We start from the raw sequence: 13,934 nt of genomic DNA on the forward strand, positions 1-13,934 counted from the left end.
ATTAACATTCTACATTTTTATTCTTCATGTCTACATATTTATTTGGCAATGAACACATTTCTCCCAACGTTAGACTAGTTTGTTGATATTGTCACATAGAATGTTTAAGTGTGTTAAAGGAGCTACAATCTCATATCTGCTTGCACTGTTTCATCACTATCAAAGTGAAGTTCTCGACTGTGTTCTTTAAGTTTTGGAAAGAGATAAAAATCGGAAGGGGCCAAGCAGTGCTGTTTTTCCGGGGGATGCGTACCCCTAAACTTTTTCGTCGACAAACTAATTTTTTTAACGATGTTGAGAACTTGGAAGAGTGCCTAAGATGTATTTCATGGTCATAAATTTTTTATTTCATTTTTTCATGTTGGTAATTGCAATATGAACGATACCAATACAGTTTTTGGTGGGAAAAGTGATGTCATTCACTGGAAGGTTGATTGGACTCATCTGTTTCATCTGAGGTGTATTATAGGTCAATTGTAGTGTACAATACCATTTTCTTTTATTGTTCAGGAGTTGATGGTAATCTTATGCTTCATTTGAGGTGATGTAAACTGAAGTGTTCGATACCATATTCTCTTGAATGTTTGTGTGGTTCTCGGTATCGCCTGCTTCATTTGAGCTGGAGTCAACTGAAGAGTCCGATACCATTTTTTTGTAGTTCGACATGTTGATGTCGTCGTAGCTAAAAGCAGACGAGTGGTATCCCATGCTTCAGTAATAAGTAATTTTCGCTGCCTTATATCCAATGTCAGAGCACCCTCAAACTTTTTTTCAGAAAAAAAAGCACTGGGGCCAAGTCAGGACTGTATGGAGAATGAATGATAACAGTGAACCAAAATCATTGGATTGTTGCAGACATCGCAGTGTTTGTGTATGATCTGGCCTTTTCTTGCTGAAGAAGAGGGTGCTCAGTGTGTGGATGATCTTCAAATTTGTAACTCAATTACAGCATGTTGTTTCTTGTACATGGAAATCATTGCCTTACACACCGTTATTTTACACGCAAGAATTCAGAATCCTGTTGCGGCAGAGGGCTGCAAGTATGTAGGCATGAAGAATAAAGATGTAGAATGTTAACAACATTTGTGTTGTTTAAAAAGCTGTAAGAATTTTCACATAAAAAATTTGGGGGCAGTACTTTCAGCCCACCCTCCCAAAGAATGCACTAAGTTAGGTTGAAATAAAAAATCACATTTCTGAGCCATTAAAATTTTAAAATGTGTTATATTTCACCCGGATCTACTGATTTGTCTAATCAAGCACATTCAAAACTTAGTTCTTTTCAGTGGATCACTGTGAGATATTCTTGTTGCTTAAACCAGCAATGCATTTTATATGGAGCTTGTTCCTCTCATGTTGTATACATTTTTCGTGATACAGGGAAAACTTTTGTAGCTAATCAAAATAGAGATTATAAATGAATGGCTCTATATATCTGTTGATGAAATATGAGGTTATATGATTCAACAATATAATATTATTTTCTTCTTTCCCGTATTAGTTTTATATTGTTGTAATAAATATTTTTGCAGGTATGATAATATGGCTGACTTGTATGCCGTGGTAAATACTTTGCAACATCTGGAAAAAGCCTATATACGTGACTGTGTAACACCAAAAGAATACACAGCAGCTTGTTCAAAGTTGCTTGTTCAGTATAAAGCAGCTTTTAAGCAAGTGCAAGGGGATGAGTTTCCTACAATTGAATCATTTGTACGGAAATATCGTGTGAGTGCTTATTTCAGTTTATCAGCTTTTTTCTGTTCCTAAGGATATTCTAGTTATTGATTGACTGTAGAAATCTAGTTTGTGTTATGGATTTGCTAATAAACCTTGCATAGGCCAACCCAAGTCTCTAACATTGCAACTTAGCCAATTAAAGCAATAAAATAACTTAAGGTTATGTGGTATTCTGATCAATATCAATAGACATTTGAATCAATATCAATAGATATTTGAAAAGAAATGAAAGATAAATTTTTAAAGTAAGTTCTGGAAAGATTGTGTGAATCAGAAACAGTCATTTGTGGAAAATAAGATTTTATTTATTTGTTTATTTATTGTCTGTAAACAAATACAAGGATTATATCTAAAAAGAAAGATGATGAGACTTACCAAACAAAAGCGCTGGCAGGTCGATAGACACACAAACAAACACAAACATACACACAAGATTCAAGCTTTTGCAACCAATGGTAGCCTCATCAGGAAAGAGGGAAGGAGAGGGAAAGACGAAAGGGGGGAGGGTAAGGAGTCATTCCAATCCTGGGAGCAGAAAGACTTAACTTAGGGGGAAAAAAGGACAGGTAAACACTTTTGCGCGCGCGCGCACACACACACATCCATCCGCATATACACAGACACTCATCATCTTTCTTTTTAGATATATTTTTCCCACGTGGAATGTTTCCCTCTATTATATTCAAATACAAGGATTTGTGTACATATTTTACACTTCCTGTCATAATGTTCTGCAAACAATTACAAACGATAAAGATAAAAAATTATATAGCTTGATAAATGGTACATATAAATACTATCTTTACAAATGAAAGTAATCTACTCCTTCAAGGCCATTTCAAAGCACCTTTCACTTGAGTCTTAAATTTTTTGGCAGTTCATTTATAAAATTTGATCCCCTTGTAATAGGTGTTGTTGCCTGCACTTTTTGCATTATGTCTTTCCAGATGATAGTCATAGTCTTCCCCAGTATTGTAAATGTACACATCTCTATTTAGACTAGTACACTGCTTGTATTTTAAAATTGGCTGAACACTTTTACAAACGTATATTGATGTAAATGTTAGTGGATTCTTACTTTTGAAAAACCCTAAGTGAAACGTAGTATCTGTGTCCAGTTCCTTTTATTTGTTGAAATTTGTGGTTAAAGATTGTACTTTGTTGAAATCATTCTTATTCATTCAGTTATTTGCTGGCTGAAGTCTTTTAGCAGTTGTCCAAGCTTTTGACTGTTTGCATTATTACAATGCTTTCCTGTAGCTGGTAAATAATAAATAGTTCTTCTGTTACACTGTTCTTTGATTATTTTTTATAACAACAACCACCATGGTTGATCTTTCATTTCTGAATCTCATTTCATGCTATGATATCTCAGCTTGTCTAGTATTAAAGTTACTAACATAGTCTCTGTACACTTCACCCAGCAGGAGAATATTCAGTTTCTATTATTGTTCTAACTCGTTCCCTATTAGTAACAAATGTATTATGTTCTTGTTTTGTTTTTCCTAACATGTCTGTTTATACAATATCTGTCTTCTTCTTATTCTTCTTCTTTTTATATATTTTGACCAGTGCTCATCGTATGATACCTTTCTTGCTCATATTACAGCGTTCCTCTTCTGTAACTTAAAATTCCAGTTTATTTTTCGTTTTTCCTGTTACTATAGTTCTTGAGTAAACTTCTTGCTTTTGTTTAACTTCCTGTTCCAAAGAAAAAGTTTGTAGTCCTTTTCTGCTTCTTATAGTCTTATTGTAGGATCTTTATGAAGGGAGTAAAAGCATGAATTGTATACAATCTGTGATCCACTTTCCTCCTACACATTTTTCCTTATCATATTCAGAGTTCCAGGAAGCTGAATATCTTAATGTTCCATGCATACTAGTTTTGAGTGAAACTTGTAATTGCTAGAATTGGATTTGTGGTCCTGTTTTTTGTGTAATTACATTTTAGGAATAAATTTATGGGGCCCAGTGAATTTGTGAGTAATAGTGAAGTTGTGCCTATTCTATAACAGAAGCTGTCAGATCAATAGTTTCCTGTGCATTGTACACCAAAGTCTGACAACCATTTGTAAGTCCTTCTGTCTCCAAAATTCAAATGTTTTGAGAAAGAAAGTTGCTACTCATCATATGGCGGAGATGCTGAGGCGCAGATAGGCACAACAAAAAGAATCTCACAGTTATAGCTTTCGGCCATTAAGGCCTTTGTCAACAATAGACAAAGTGTTGTTGACGAAGGCTTAACAGCTGAAAGCTATAATTGTGAAAATCTTTTTCTTGTGCCTATCTGCGACTCAGCGTCTCCTCTATATGGGGAGTAGCAATTTTCCTTCTCATAATATTGTTACATTCCATTTTGGATTTTCTATTGTTTGAAATTCAAATGTTTGTTATTAAATTGTTCAAACTATGTCATAGTTTGGACAATGTTAAAATAAATGTGTAAAGCAACTTACATCATATTTGTGGGTAAGTCGTGGATATCTTGCAGAGCTGGTCTCAGTGTCAGGGCTGCTTTATAAACTATTGAAAAGAATTGTCCTGGGTTTATTTAAATGACGAGTTGCTGGAACATTATGTAGCTTTTAACTATTTTCTTCTTTTGTTTGAGTGTTCTTGAAAAATCTACCATCACATATTTGACACTTTTCAAAAATACTTCGTGCAACTTTCTTGAGCCATACAAAGAACATAGTTGATCAGACTGCAACATACACCAAGCTCAACAGATACTAAACCCACTCTACTCTTATCGTTTCTGAAGCAACTCTGGCACACTTGGCACCAAAAATACATTATATATTACAAATCTAACTTCCAGTACTTTCTAAAACAGCAAATAGTCCAAATTAACATGACTTTTGTAATTGGAACTGTTTATCAGTTTCAGTTGATATATAGTTTTCTGAAAATAATTATTTAAGTGAAGATTTATAAGTTTAATAACAAAGGTTGCAATTTCCAGCAGTGTGAAAAATAGAAGCTTCTGGTCATTTTATGAAATCGATTTCATTGTGAATAGTAAAATTATAGAAGTTATAAATGAAGAAAAATTCTGCTTTCATAAAAATTGAAGACTAAAAATATTCTTTCTAATGTAAACATGTTTTCAGATCTTTTAAGTTAATAATTGTGACTACTGATTTTCATGGTAAAAGTTCAATGTACAAAATAGATCAGTATAAATAATAAAAATATATTAATAGGAAAATAGTTTCTCAGCAATCAGATATGTTCAGATGAGAATGTTGCGGGACTATTTGTATTTACTTAATTGCAACATAAATACACAACGTAACATATATGACTTCTTTACTAGAAAATTAAACAACAGAATAGCATTAAAACAAATTAGGAAACATAAGTCAGAGACTGCGCCAGAGATAATAATTACAAATGGCAATCACTCGTGCACAGCATTACACTGAACTTCACCACTCCTCCCTTAGTGCCAATGGTACTTTCTGTTGTCCGGACCAGGTTACAACGAGTCGTGCACAGGTTGCTGACGTTGCATCAGAGGTAGCCTTAGACGTCCGTTGAGGCATTGGAGTGGCTGGTGCTTCGGTCATGTCCTTAGTGTGTGTAGGTTGCGTCTGTACCAGTGTAGGGAGCGCGGAAAGCTGGTTTGAGCCTGTCGACAGAGACGTTGGTTGGTGTACCCATCACATCGACATTGACTGTCTTCTCCTCCGTACTGATGACACGACAAGGTCCATCGTAGGGTGGCTGTGGTGGCTTGCGTACTGCGTCATGCTGTAATGAAGAAATGTGCCAAGAGGTGACCTCTAACATGCTGGTTAACTTTATTCCATTGACAGGCCACACATTGTCACACGTGTTGCTTGCAATCTTTGTCCGTGTGAGGCCAGACAAAAGCTTGCTTCACCATTTTGGTAGTGGTTCGTATTCCAGGGTGCGACAAGTTATGTAAAGAGGGGTTGCCTGTTGGCAAAAGTCAATAGTCACAAAAGTTCCCAGTTTGTTGGTGGCGACACCACAATACAGCAGCACAGTTGACAGTGCAGTGTGATACTGCAGAATTGTAGGCCCGACGGTTGTGCCAACAAATCTAGGAGCTCACTATCAGATTGTTGCGCTACGGCGAGACCTTCAAAATCAACTGCTTCAGTGATTGCTTCAATCCTGGAGAGTGCATCAGCTGGCACATTTAGTTCTCCTTCAATGTGAACAATATTGGTGGTGTACTGTCCGATATAGTCAAGGTGTCGCAGCTGACGTGGTGATGCCTTCTCAGGACACTGACGGAAAGCATATGGTAGTGGCTTATAGTCTGTGATGAGAGTGAACTGCTGTCCTTCCAACATGTGACGAAATTTCTTAATAGCAGCATATGCAGCATACAGTTCGTGATCATATGTGGACCAATTCTGTTGAGATGGCAATACCTTTTTACTGAAAAAGGCTAAGGACTGCCAGTGCCCAACTATTTGCTGTTGCAGTGCAGCACCGATTGCAGTTGCAGATGCATCGACCATCAGGGCGAGAGGCACCTACGGAACTGGGTGTGCTAACAATGTAGCTTCTGCGATGGCAGTCTTCAGCTTGTTAAATGACAACTCGGCTTCACTGTCCTACTGGAGTTTGTCTTTCGGCTTTGCTGAACCTTGCAAGAACTTATACAGTAGTACAGCTAGGAAGGCATGATTGCGAACAAATTAACGGTAAAAATTGATTATGCCAAGAAATCTACGTAATTCTTTAACCGTTGTAGGCTGGGGAAAATTCAGTATAGCGTCTACTTTCTCCTGTGGTGGCCGTATGCCTTGTGCGTTGTGGTGTAGCCTACGAACTGTACTTCAGCTGCTCCAAAAATGCACTTCAGCAGGTTGATGAGCAGGCCATGCACACGTAAACAAGTGAACATCTGTTGTAAGTGCGATAGGTGTTCTGCCTCTGAATTTGACATGACCAAAACATCATCAATATACACATTACAGAAGAAGTCACGTGTCACTTCATCCATGAACCATTGAAATGTTTGGGCAGAGTCTGAACAGCATGCAGATGGCAGTCTTAGCAACATCATCAGGAGCCACAGGTGTCTGGTAAAGTGCATGAACTTAGTCCAGCATAGAAAAGATCGCTTACAGTGGACATTGAAAGTAAAATCTTCGATATGCGGGACTGGATAATGATCTGGAATGGTTCTGGCATTGAGCTGTCTGTAGTCGCCGTATGGACACCATCCATTATTCTTCTTTGGTACCACGTGTAGAGGAGATGACCAACTCCTGCTCGATGGGCGGCAGATTCCTTGTGCTAACATGTACGAGAATTCGCGCTTAACTATCTTCAGTTTCTGGGATGTCAAGTGGCGCGGTCGAGCATGTAGTGGTGGCCCGTGTGTTGTCAAAATATTGTGCACTGTCGAGTGCTGCACAGGTGCTAGTGTGGGAGTCTGGCATGTGATCTCTGGGAACTGTTGGAGGAGTTCTATAAATGGAGAATCACCAGTAACCACTCGTACTGCTGTGTCTCCCACACAACGCTTGCTAGGTTGGTAGTAGTGTCAAGAAGGCGTCAGTGACAAAGGTCAGGCAGGAGTCCATAAAATGATAAAAACTCTGCTCCAAGTATGGGGTACGTCACATCTGCTACAGCAAATTGCCATTTAAATTTGCGCCGCAGGCCCAAGTTCAAAACTAATGTGACACAACCATACATTGTTATTGTGGAACCATTGGCCATGAAAAGGTGGTAGTCATCACATTTGTGACGTGGCAGACAGGCAGATGGATAGACTGCACATCACCACCCTTGTCTACCAAATACTGTAACTTTGTGCTACATTCAGTTAGAATGGCTGTCATCACTGACTTTCTGCTGAGTTTCCCTCTTCACGCGGCATTTTACACCTGTGCGCCTTGGAACCATACCGTCGGTGATAACCCCTCTCTCGTGATATCCCCTCTCTCCCTTCCCCCCTCTCTCCCTTCCCCCCTCTCTCCCTCCCCCCACTCTCCCTCCCCCACTCTCTCCCTGCCCCCTCTCTCCCTCTCGCCCTCCCCCCCCCCCCCCTCTGCATCTGCCTCAACCCCCCTCCATTTAATTCTGTCTACAGCCAAACTTCTGTAATTGTATGTTATTTTTAACTGTATTAATAACCATTACATTTTCAGCTTGATTGTCCTGCTGCTTTGGAAAGGATTAAGGAAGATCGGCCAATCACAATCAAGGATGACAAGGGCAACACAAGCAAGTGCATAGCTGATATTGTTTCGGTAAGATTGTGTACTATTGTTTTAATACACGATAAGGAGAAAGTGAAACAAGAACAGAATTTTTTTCAAGCATATTTATTTGTGCATCCATACTCGGCTAGCATGTACTGCTGAAGACAAGTTTTCATGTTTGGTGGACAACTGCACTACATTGACACAGCTGATGAAATGTTCCTTACTGAAACACTGTGTAACTTCAACGTTACTACTTGAATGGAAAACAAAGCTTTTCATAGATGTGTTGAGTGATAGGTTCTAGGTGTTTGGTCTGTGACTTCTGTTTTGCTTCTCTCTTAATGAAATATATGTGCTACCACTACATAAAAATCACTCTGCAGTGTATCAGATTGTTCCCAGGTGATGGGTTCACACCAGGCGGTGCTTAGAATTTATGCAGTAGACTTTTTTTTTTAATTTCACTTATATTAGTTTTGTTTTTAGCTTTAGCTGCAAATAATTCATTCACACTATTGTTAAAGGGTGACACTTTGTTTGAAACTCATAAAATTTTCACAGAAGAAAGATTTAACAAGACTTCCAATTTTTTTGTGTGTATGTAAATATGTATATATTTCAGTATACGTTTTGTTGTTGATGAGCATTGAATATTCATGTGTTGGAGTTATATGTATCTCTACAACATCTAGTATTTTGAAGTCATACTTAAAATTAACTGTGCCCAAAGCTCAGTGCCAGTTTCGAAACTTGATCTTCTGCCATCATAAAAGTCTTGTAATATTCCAGTACAATCATGACAGTTTTAAATATTTTGCTCATCATCATCATTTAAGACTGATTATGCCTTTCAGCGTTCAGTCTGGAGCATAGCCCCCCTTATACAGTTCCTCCATGATCCCCTATTCAGTGCTAACATTGGTGCCTCTTCTGATGTTAAACCTATTACTTCAAAATCATTCTTAACTGAATCCAGGTACCTTCTCCTCGGTCTGCCCCGACTCCTCCTACCCTCTACTGCTGAATCCATGAGTCTCTTGGGTAACCTTGCTTCTCCCATGCGTGTAACATGACCCCACCATCTAAGCCTGTTCGTCCTGACTGCTACATCTATAGAGTTCATTCCCAGTTTTTCTTTGATTTCCTCATTGTGGACACCCTCCTGCCATTGTTCCCATCTACTAGTACCTGCAATCATCCTAGCTACTTTCATATCCGTAACCTCAACCTTGTTGATAAGGTAACCTGAATCCACCCAGCTTTCGCTCCCATACAACAAAGTTGGTCGAAAGAGTGGACGGTGCACAGATAACTTTGTCTTGGTACTGACTTCCTTCTTGCAGAAGAGAGTAGATCGTAGCTGAGCGCTCACTGCATTAGCTTTGCTACACCTCGCTTCCAGTTCTTTCACTATGTTGCCATCCTGTGAGAATATGCATCCTAAGTACTTGAAACCGTCCACCTGTTCTAACTTTGTTCCTCCTATTTGGCACTCAATCCGTTTATATTTCTTTCCCACTGACATTACTTTCGTTTTGGAGATGCTAATCTTCATACCATAGTCCTTACATTTCTCGTCTAGCTCTGAAATATTACTTTGCAAACTTTCAATCGAATCTGCCATCACAACTAAGTCATCCGCATATGAAAGACTGCTTATTTTGTGTTCACATATCTTAATCTCACCCAGCCAGTCTATTGTTTTCAACATATGATCCATAAATAATATGAACAACAGTGGAGACAGGTTGCAGCCTTGCCTTACCCCTGAAACTACTCTGAACCATGAACTCAATTTACCGTCAACTCTAACTGCTGCCTGACTATCCATGTAAAGACCTTTAATTGCTTGCAAAAGTTTGCCTCCTATTCCATAATCTTGTAGAACAGACAATAACTTCCTCCTAGGAACCCGGTCATATGCCTTTTCTAGATCTATAAAGCATAGATACAATTCCCTGTTCCACTCATAACACTTCTCCATTATTTGCCGTAAGCTAAAGATCTGGTCCTGACAACGTCTAAGAGGCCTAAACCCACACTGATTTTCATCCAGTTGGTCCTCAACTAATACTCGCACTTTCCTTTCAACAATACCTGAGAAGATTTTACCCACAACGCTGATTAGAGATACCTCTATAGTTGTTACAATCTTTTCTGTTTCCATGTTTAAAGATTGGTGTGATTACTGCTTTTGTCCAGTCTGATGGAACCTGTCCCGACTCCCAGGCCATTTCAATTATCCTGTGTAGCCATTTAAGACCTGACATTCCACTGTATTTGATGAGTTCCGACTTAATTTCATCCACCCCAGCCGCTTTATTGCACTGCAATCTATTGACCATTTTTTCCACTTCCTCAAATGTGATCCTATTTCCATCATCATTCCTATTCCATTCTACCTCGAAATCTGAAACATTACTGATCGCATTTTCACCTACATTGAGCAACTCTTCAAAATATTCCCTCCATCTTCCCAAGGCATCCACAGAATTCACCAGCAGTTTTCCTGACCTGTCCAAAATACTTGTCATTTCCTTCTTACCTCCCTTTCGAAGACTGCTAATTACACTCCAGAATGGTTTTCCAGCAGCTTGACCCATAGTCTCCAACCTGTTTCCAAAGTCTTCCCAAGATTTCTTCTTGGATGCTGCAATTATCTGTTTGGCTTTGTTTCTTTCTTCAACATAACTTTCTCTGTTTACCTGGGTTCTGGTATGTAGCCATTTTTGATACGCCTTCTTTTTCCTTTTACAGGCTGCCTTGACTGTATCATTCCACCAAGCTGTTTGCTTCATCCTACTTTTACACACTACTGTTCCAAGACATTCTTTAGCCACTTCTAGTACTGTGTCCCTGTACCTTGTCCATTCCTTTTCCAATGACTGTAATTGACTACATTCAACTAACTGGTACCTTTCTGAGATCGCTGTTATGTACTTGTGCCTGATTTCCTTATCCTGAAGTTTCTCCACTCTTATCCTCCTATTTTGCTATAAGAATTTATTGTGTCTTTTTGGGTTTTGCACATAGACAGGGCATGGCATTGAATGATAACAAACAGCAATAGGGGTCTTTTTAAGGAGTGGACAGGAGCTTAGAACTTACAGAATCGTTGAGCAGTCTGTAAATAAACCAGTTTGATTTTCATTATCTTTGTGTGTAGTCAGTCACAAAATTCTCCATGAGTAATCTTAGGAAATCTGACTCCTTATATATTTTTTTCAGGGTATCTACGACCCGGGACAACCGGGAGATCCGGGAAAAACCCAGAATATTTTTAGAATTCCGGGAATTTTTCATTGTTTTAGTTTTCAGTTAAATTTTTGTAATTTTTACTAGTAAGAACCGACACACTAACAAAGGATATTACTGTATCCCGCTACTGCAGAATAATACTTCAACAATAAAACATAAACTAGAGAAAAAAATGAAAATAACTTAAATTGCAAAGGAAATGCGACATATACAACGACGACACAAGTGCTCATGCAAGCGTCTGCTGACTGAAAATGTGTCAAAGGCTTTAGGAAGACTATGCAGTGCTTCATAACAACAAATTGCCTCCAGTGAGCGTGAAGTCGCAACTGTTTACATTCGATTTGTTTTAGCAGTTAACGCGCGGGCTCATGCGCATGCGCAGTAGAGTCACGTTTGAATAGTAGATTCTCCTGCTTCTGTCAACAGGAATGTGGCTGTTGGCTGTGCAAGCAGTCACAGCAAGCAGCTAGATACTTCTGGGAAAAGGGGCGCCTAATTCATATTCTTGAGGGGGGAAAAAAAAAACTTGTTTCACAAAGCACCTAGCATCCAGTGCACATTTGCCTATCAATTAGTCATATGATTTTGAAATGCTTCTCTGTTGGTATTTGAACACATTTTAAGTTGATTTCTGAATGAATCATAAGCTGACTTTTGAATGCATGCATAGTGTACGTGATGTCTCTGTCAGGAGAATCCTCGTCGCATCTATAAATAAACTTTCCACAGACAAAAGGAGACGGGGCTATACAAGCTGAGTGGAGTAAAGCCGAATGGAGGAATGGCAATCGCTGTCTGATTATGTGGCTGATTGGGTGTGGGAATGATCAGTGTTGTTATAATTACTAGCGAAATCCATAGATTCATACTATCAGAATGGAAATAAACGACTGATAGGAATGACAGGTGAGAAAGATTATGTATTATCTTCTCGGTGCGTCCAAGAAAATGAAGTTTTGACAGAAAATGTTTGGCCAGATCGCTACACTAGTAAGGACCAGTAGTACAGTCCCCGGCTACCAGCCGCTTAAGTTCTATTATGGAAGTTTATTGTCAAATATATGTTTAGAAGCTTAAGTCAGAAGAAATCAGTACTATAAATAAGTATGTACACCTACTTGTAACCAACGACATTTACCAGTTTGGTGACTAATATGAATGGGCAACAGATATAAAACTATTCAGCAAAGATTTCATCCACCACAGTAGTTACTTCCCTTAATGCAAAAAGATTCACAGTCTCTTTTGTTGTCTTCGTCTGCTACACAATGTCCAATTCATGCAGCATGACTAGTGATTTTAGATGGTAAATATCATTCACTTATCCTACTTTTTTGTTTGTTCAAATATTGACCATAAATAACAAATGCTAAAACTCACAATCAACCAGCTAATTTATATGGAGAAGTATGCTGCTATAATTATACAGTTTAGGAAACAATTATTGGTGCACTCAGAGTTTGTAATGAAATAAGGAAATTGTTAAAACCATTTGCTTTAAATAAAAACCAGCAAAATATTTTGTTAACTTTTTACATTTTGTCAGTGATCATGGCTTTTACTAGATGATTCCTATCCCACAGTACATGATACCCTAAACTTCACAAATGAAATTATACTCGAGTCTTTTATTTGTTGGTGGGCACAGTTTATCACCTTGAAGAATAATTTGCAGCAAATGATAGTGGCTTCACAGTTGTAGTAGTTATTGTTACTATCTTTGGCCAGCACAATGTTTCTTGAAATTGTGGAGTATGTACAACGAGCCAATTCACATTATTTCCAAATTGGCAAATAAATGTAGCCACTTCTTCTTAATTGGAATTCTGCTGCTAACAATGCACTGAAGTGGTGTCACTAGCTACTTTTAACTCGTTCATCTGAGGCGTTCTTCATAAAAGCTCACTTTAGCACTAAACACAGTTACATGTACTCACTCTTATGAAGCCGTACTTGAACTGTCCAAAAACTGTTCTCTTACACAAAAGCAGCATTAACAGTCCTAGCTGCGTATTCATATGCGATAGGTTCCCTCATCTTTATAACTGAATATTAAAGCCATGAACACTTACACAATTGTTTACAGTCACAATACATTTAAAATTTGAAAAAACAACTATTTTACAAAACGTATTACATATTAGACAACTGATTATTTAAACAATATTGTTTCTAAATTGTCGTCAGCATTTAGATCGCACTTTTTTCTGTAGGTGGCAGCACCCTTCACCCACTTCCATTCATTGTTCAATTATACTTCATCTGCTGTATGTCAGATGACTACACTAGGCGCACACTATTGCCTCGCTGCCTGCTGTATTTGAGCATCCTCTGATGCTTGGCGAACACTAGTTATAAATAAAGTTACGTCGAAGATTTATTTGCGTGGCCTGGAACTATCTATTGGTTGTAATGATACTTGTATCGTTAAAAGTTCCAAGAGCATATGTACCTAGAAGAATTAACCATTTTATTGCTTCTTTTTTTTTTTTACTGATTAACGCGTGGTGTATATACGGATTTATAACACTTACTATTTTACATGCAGATAACAAGGCGTATATGAAGGTAGTATCTGTTCCCGAAAGAACAGATACCATTGATGACCATGCAGCTTCACTAGAATGAAATGATAATTAAATCGGCACCCTAGCTGCAAACAGGCATTGATATACATCATTGGGGACATGAAGAAAATGTGTGCCCTGACCGGAACTCGTACGGGACTTGGTA

The 13,934-nt window shown here is 38.3% G+C and overlaps 1 protein-coding gene across 1 annotated transcript in view; it reads left to right on the plus strand.

Moving 5' to 3' along the window:
• Window positions 1-13,934, plus strand: part of LOC126092483 (vacuolar protein sorting-associated protein 28 homolog) — a 69,519-nt gene that overhangs the window by 38,305 nt on the left and 17,280 nt on the right. Inside the window, exons 3-4 of the mRNA XM_049908101.1 lie at window positions 1,533-1,728; window positions 7,884-7,985. Of these exons, the coding sequence (XP_049764058.1) occupies window positions 1,533-1,728; window positions 7,884-7,985 (298 nt within the window). The remainder of the gene's footprint in view (window positions 1-1,532; window positions 1,729-7,883; window positions 7,986-13,934) is intronic.

Source organism: Schistocerca cancellata, chromosome 7 (genome assembly GCF_023864275.1).
Source record: "Schistocerca cancellata isolate TAMUIC-IGC-003103 chromosome 7, iqSchCanc2.1, whole genome shotgun sequence".
Taxonomy (NCBI): Eukaryota; Metazoa; Arthropoda; class Insecta; order Orthoptera; family Acrididae; genus Schistocerca; species Schistocerca cancellata.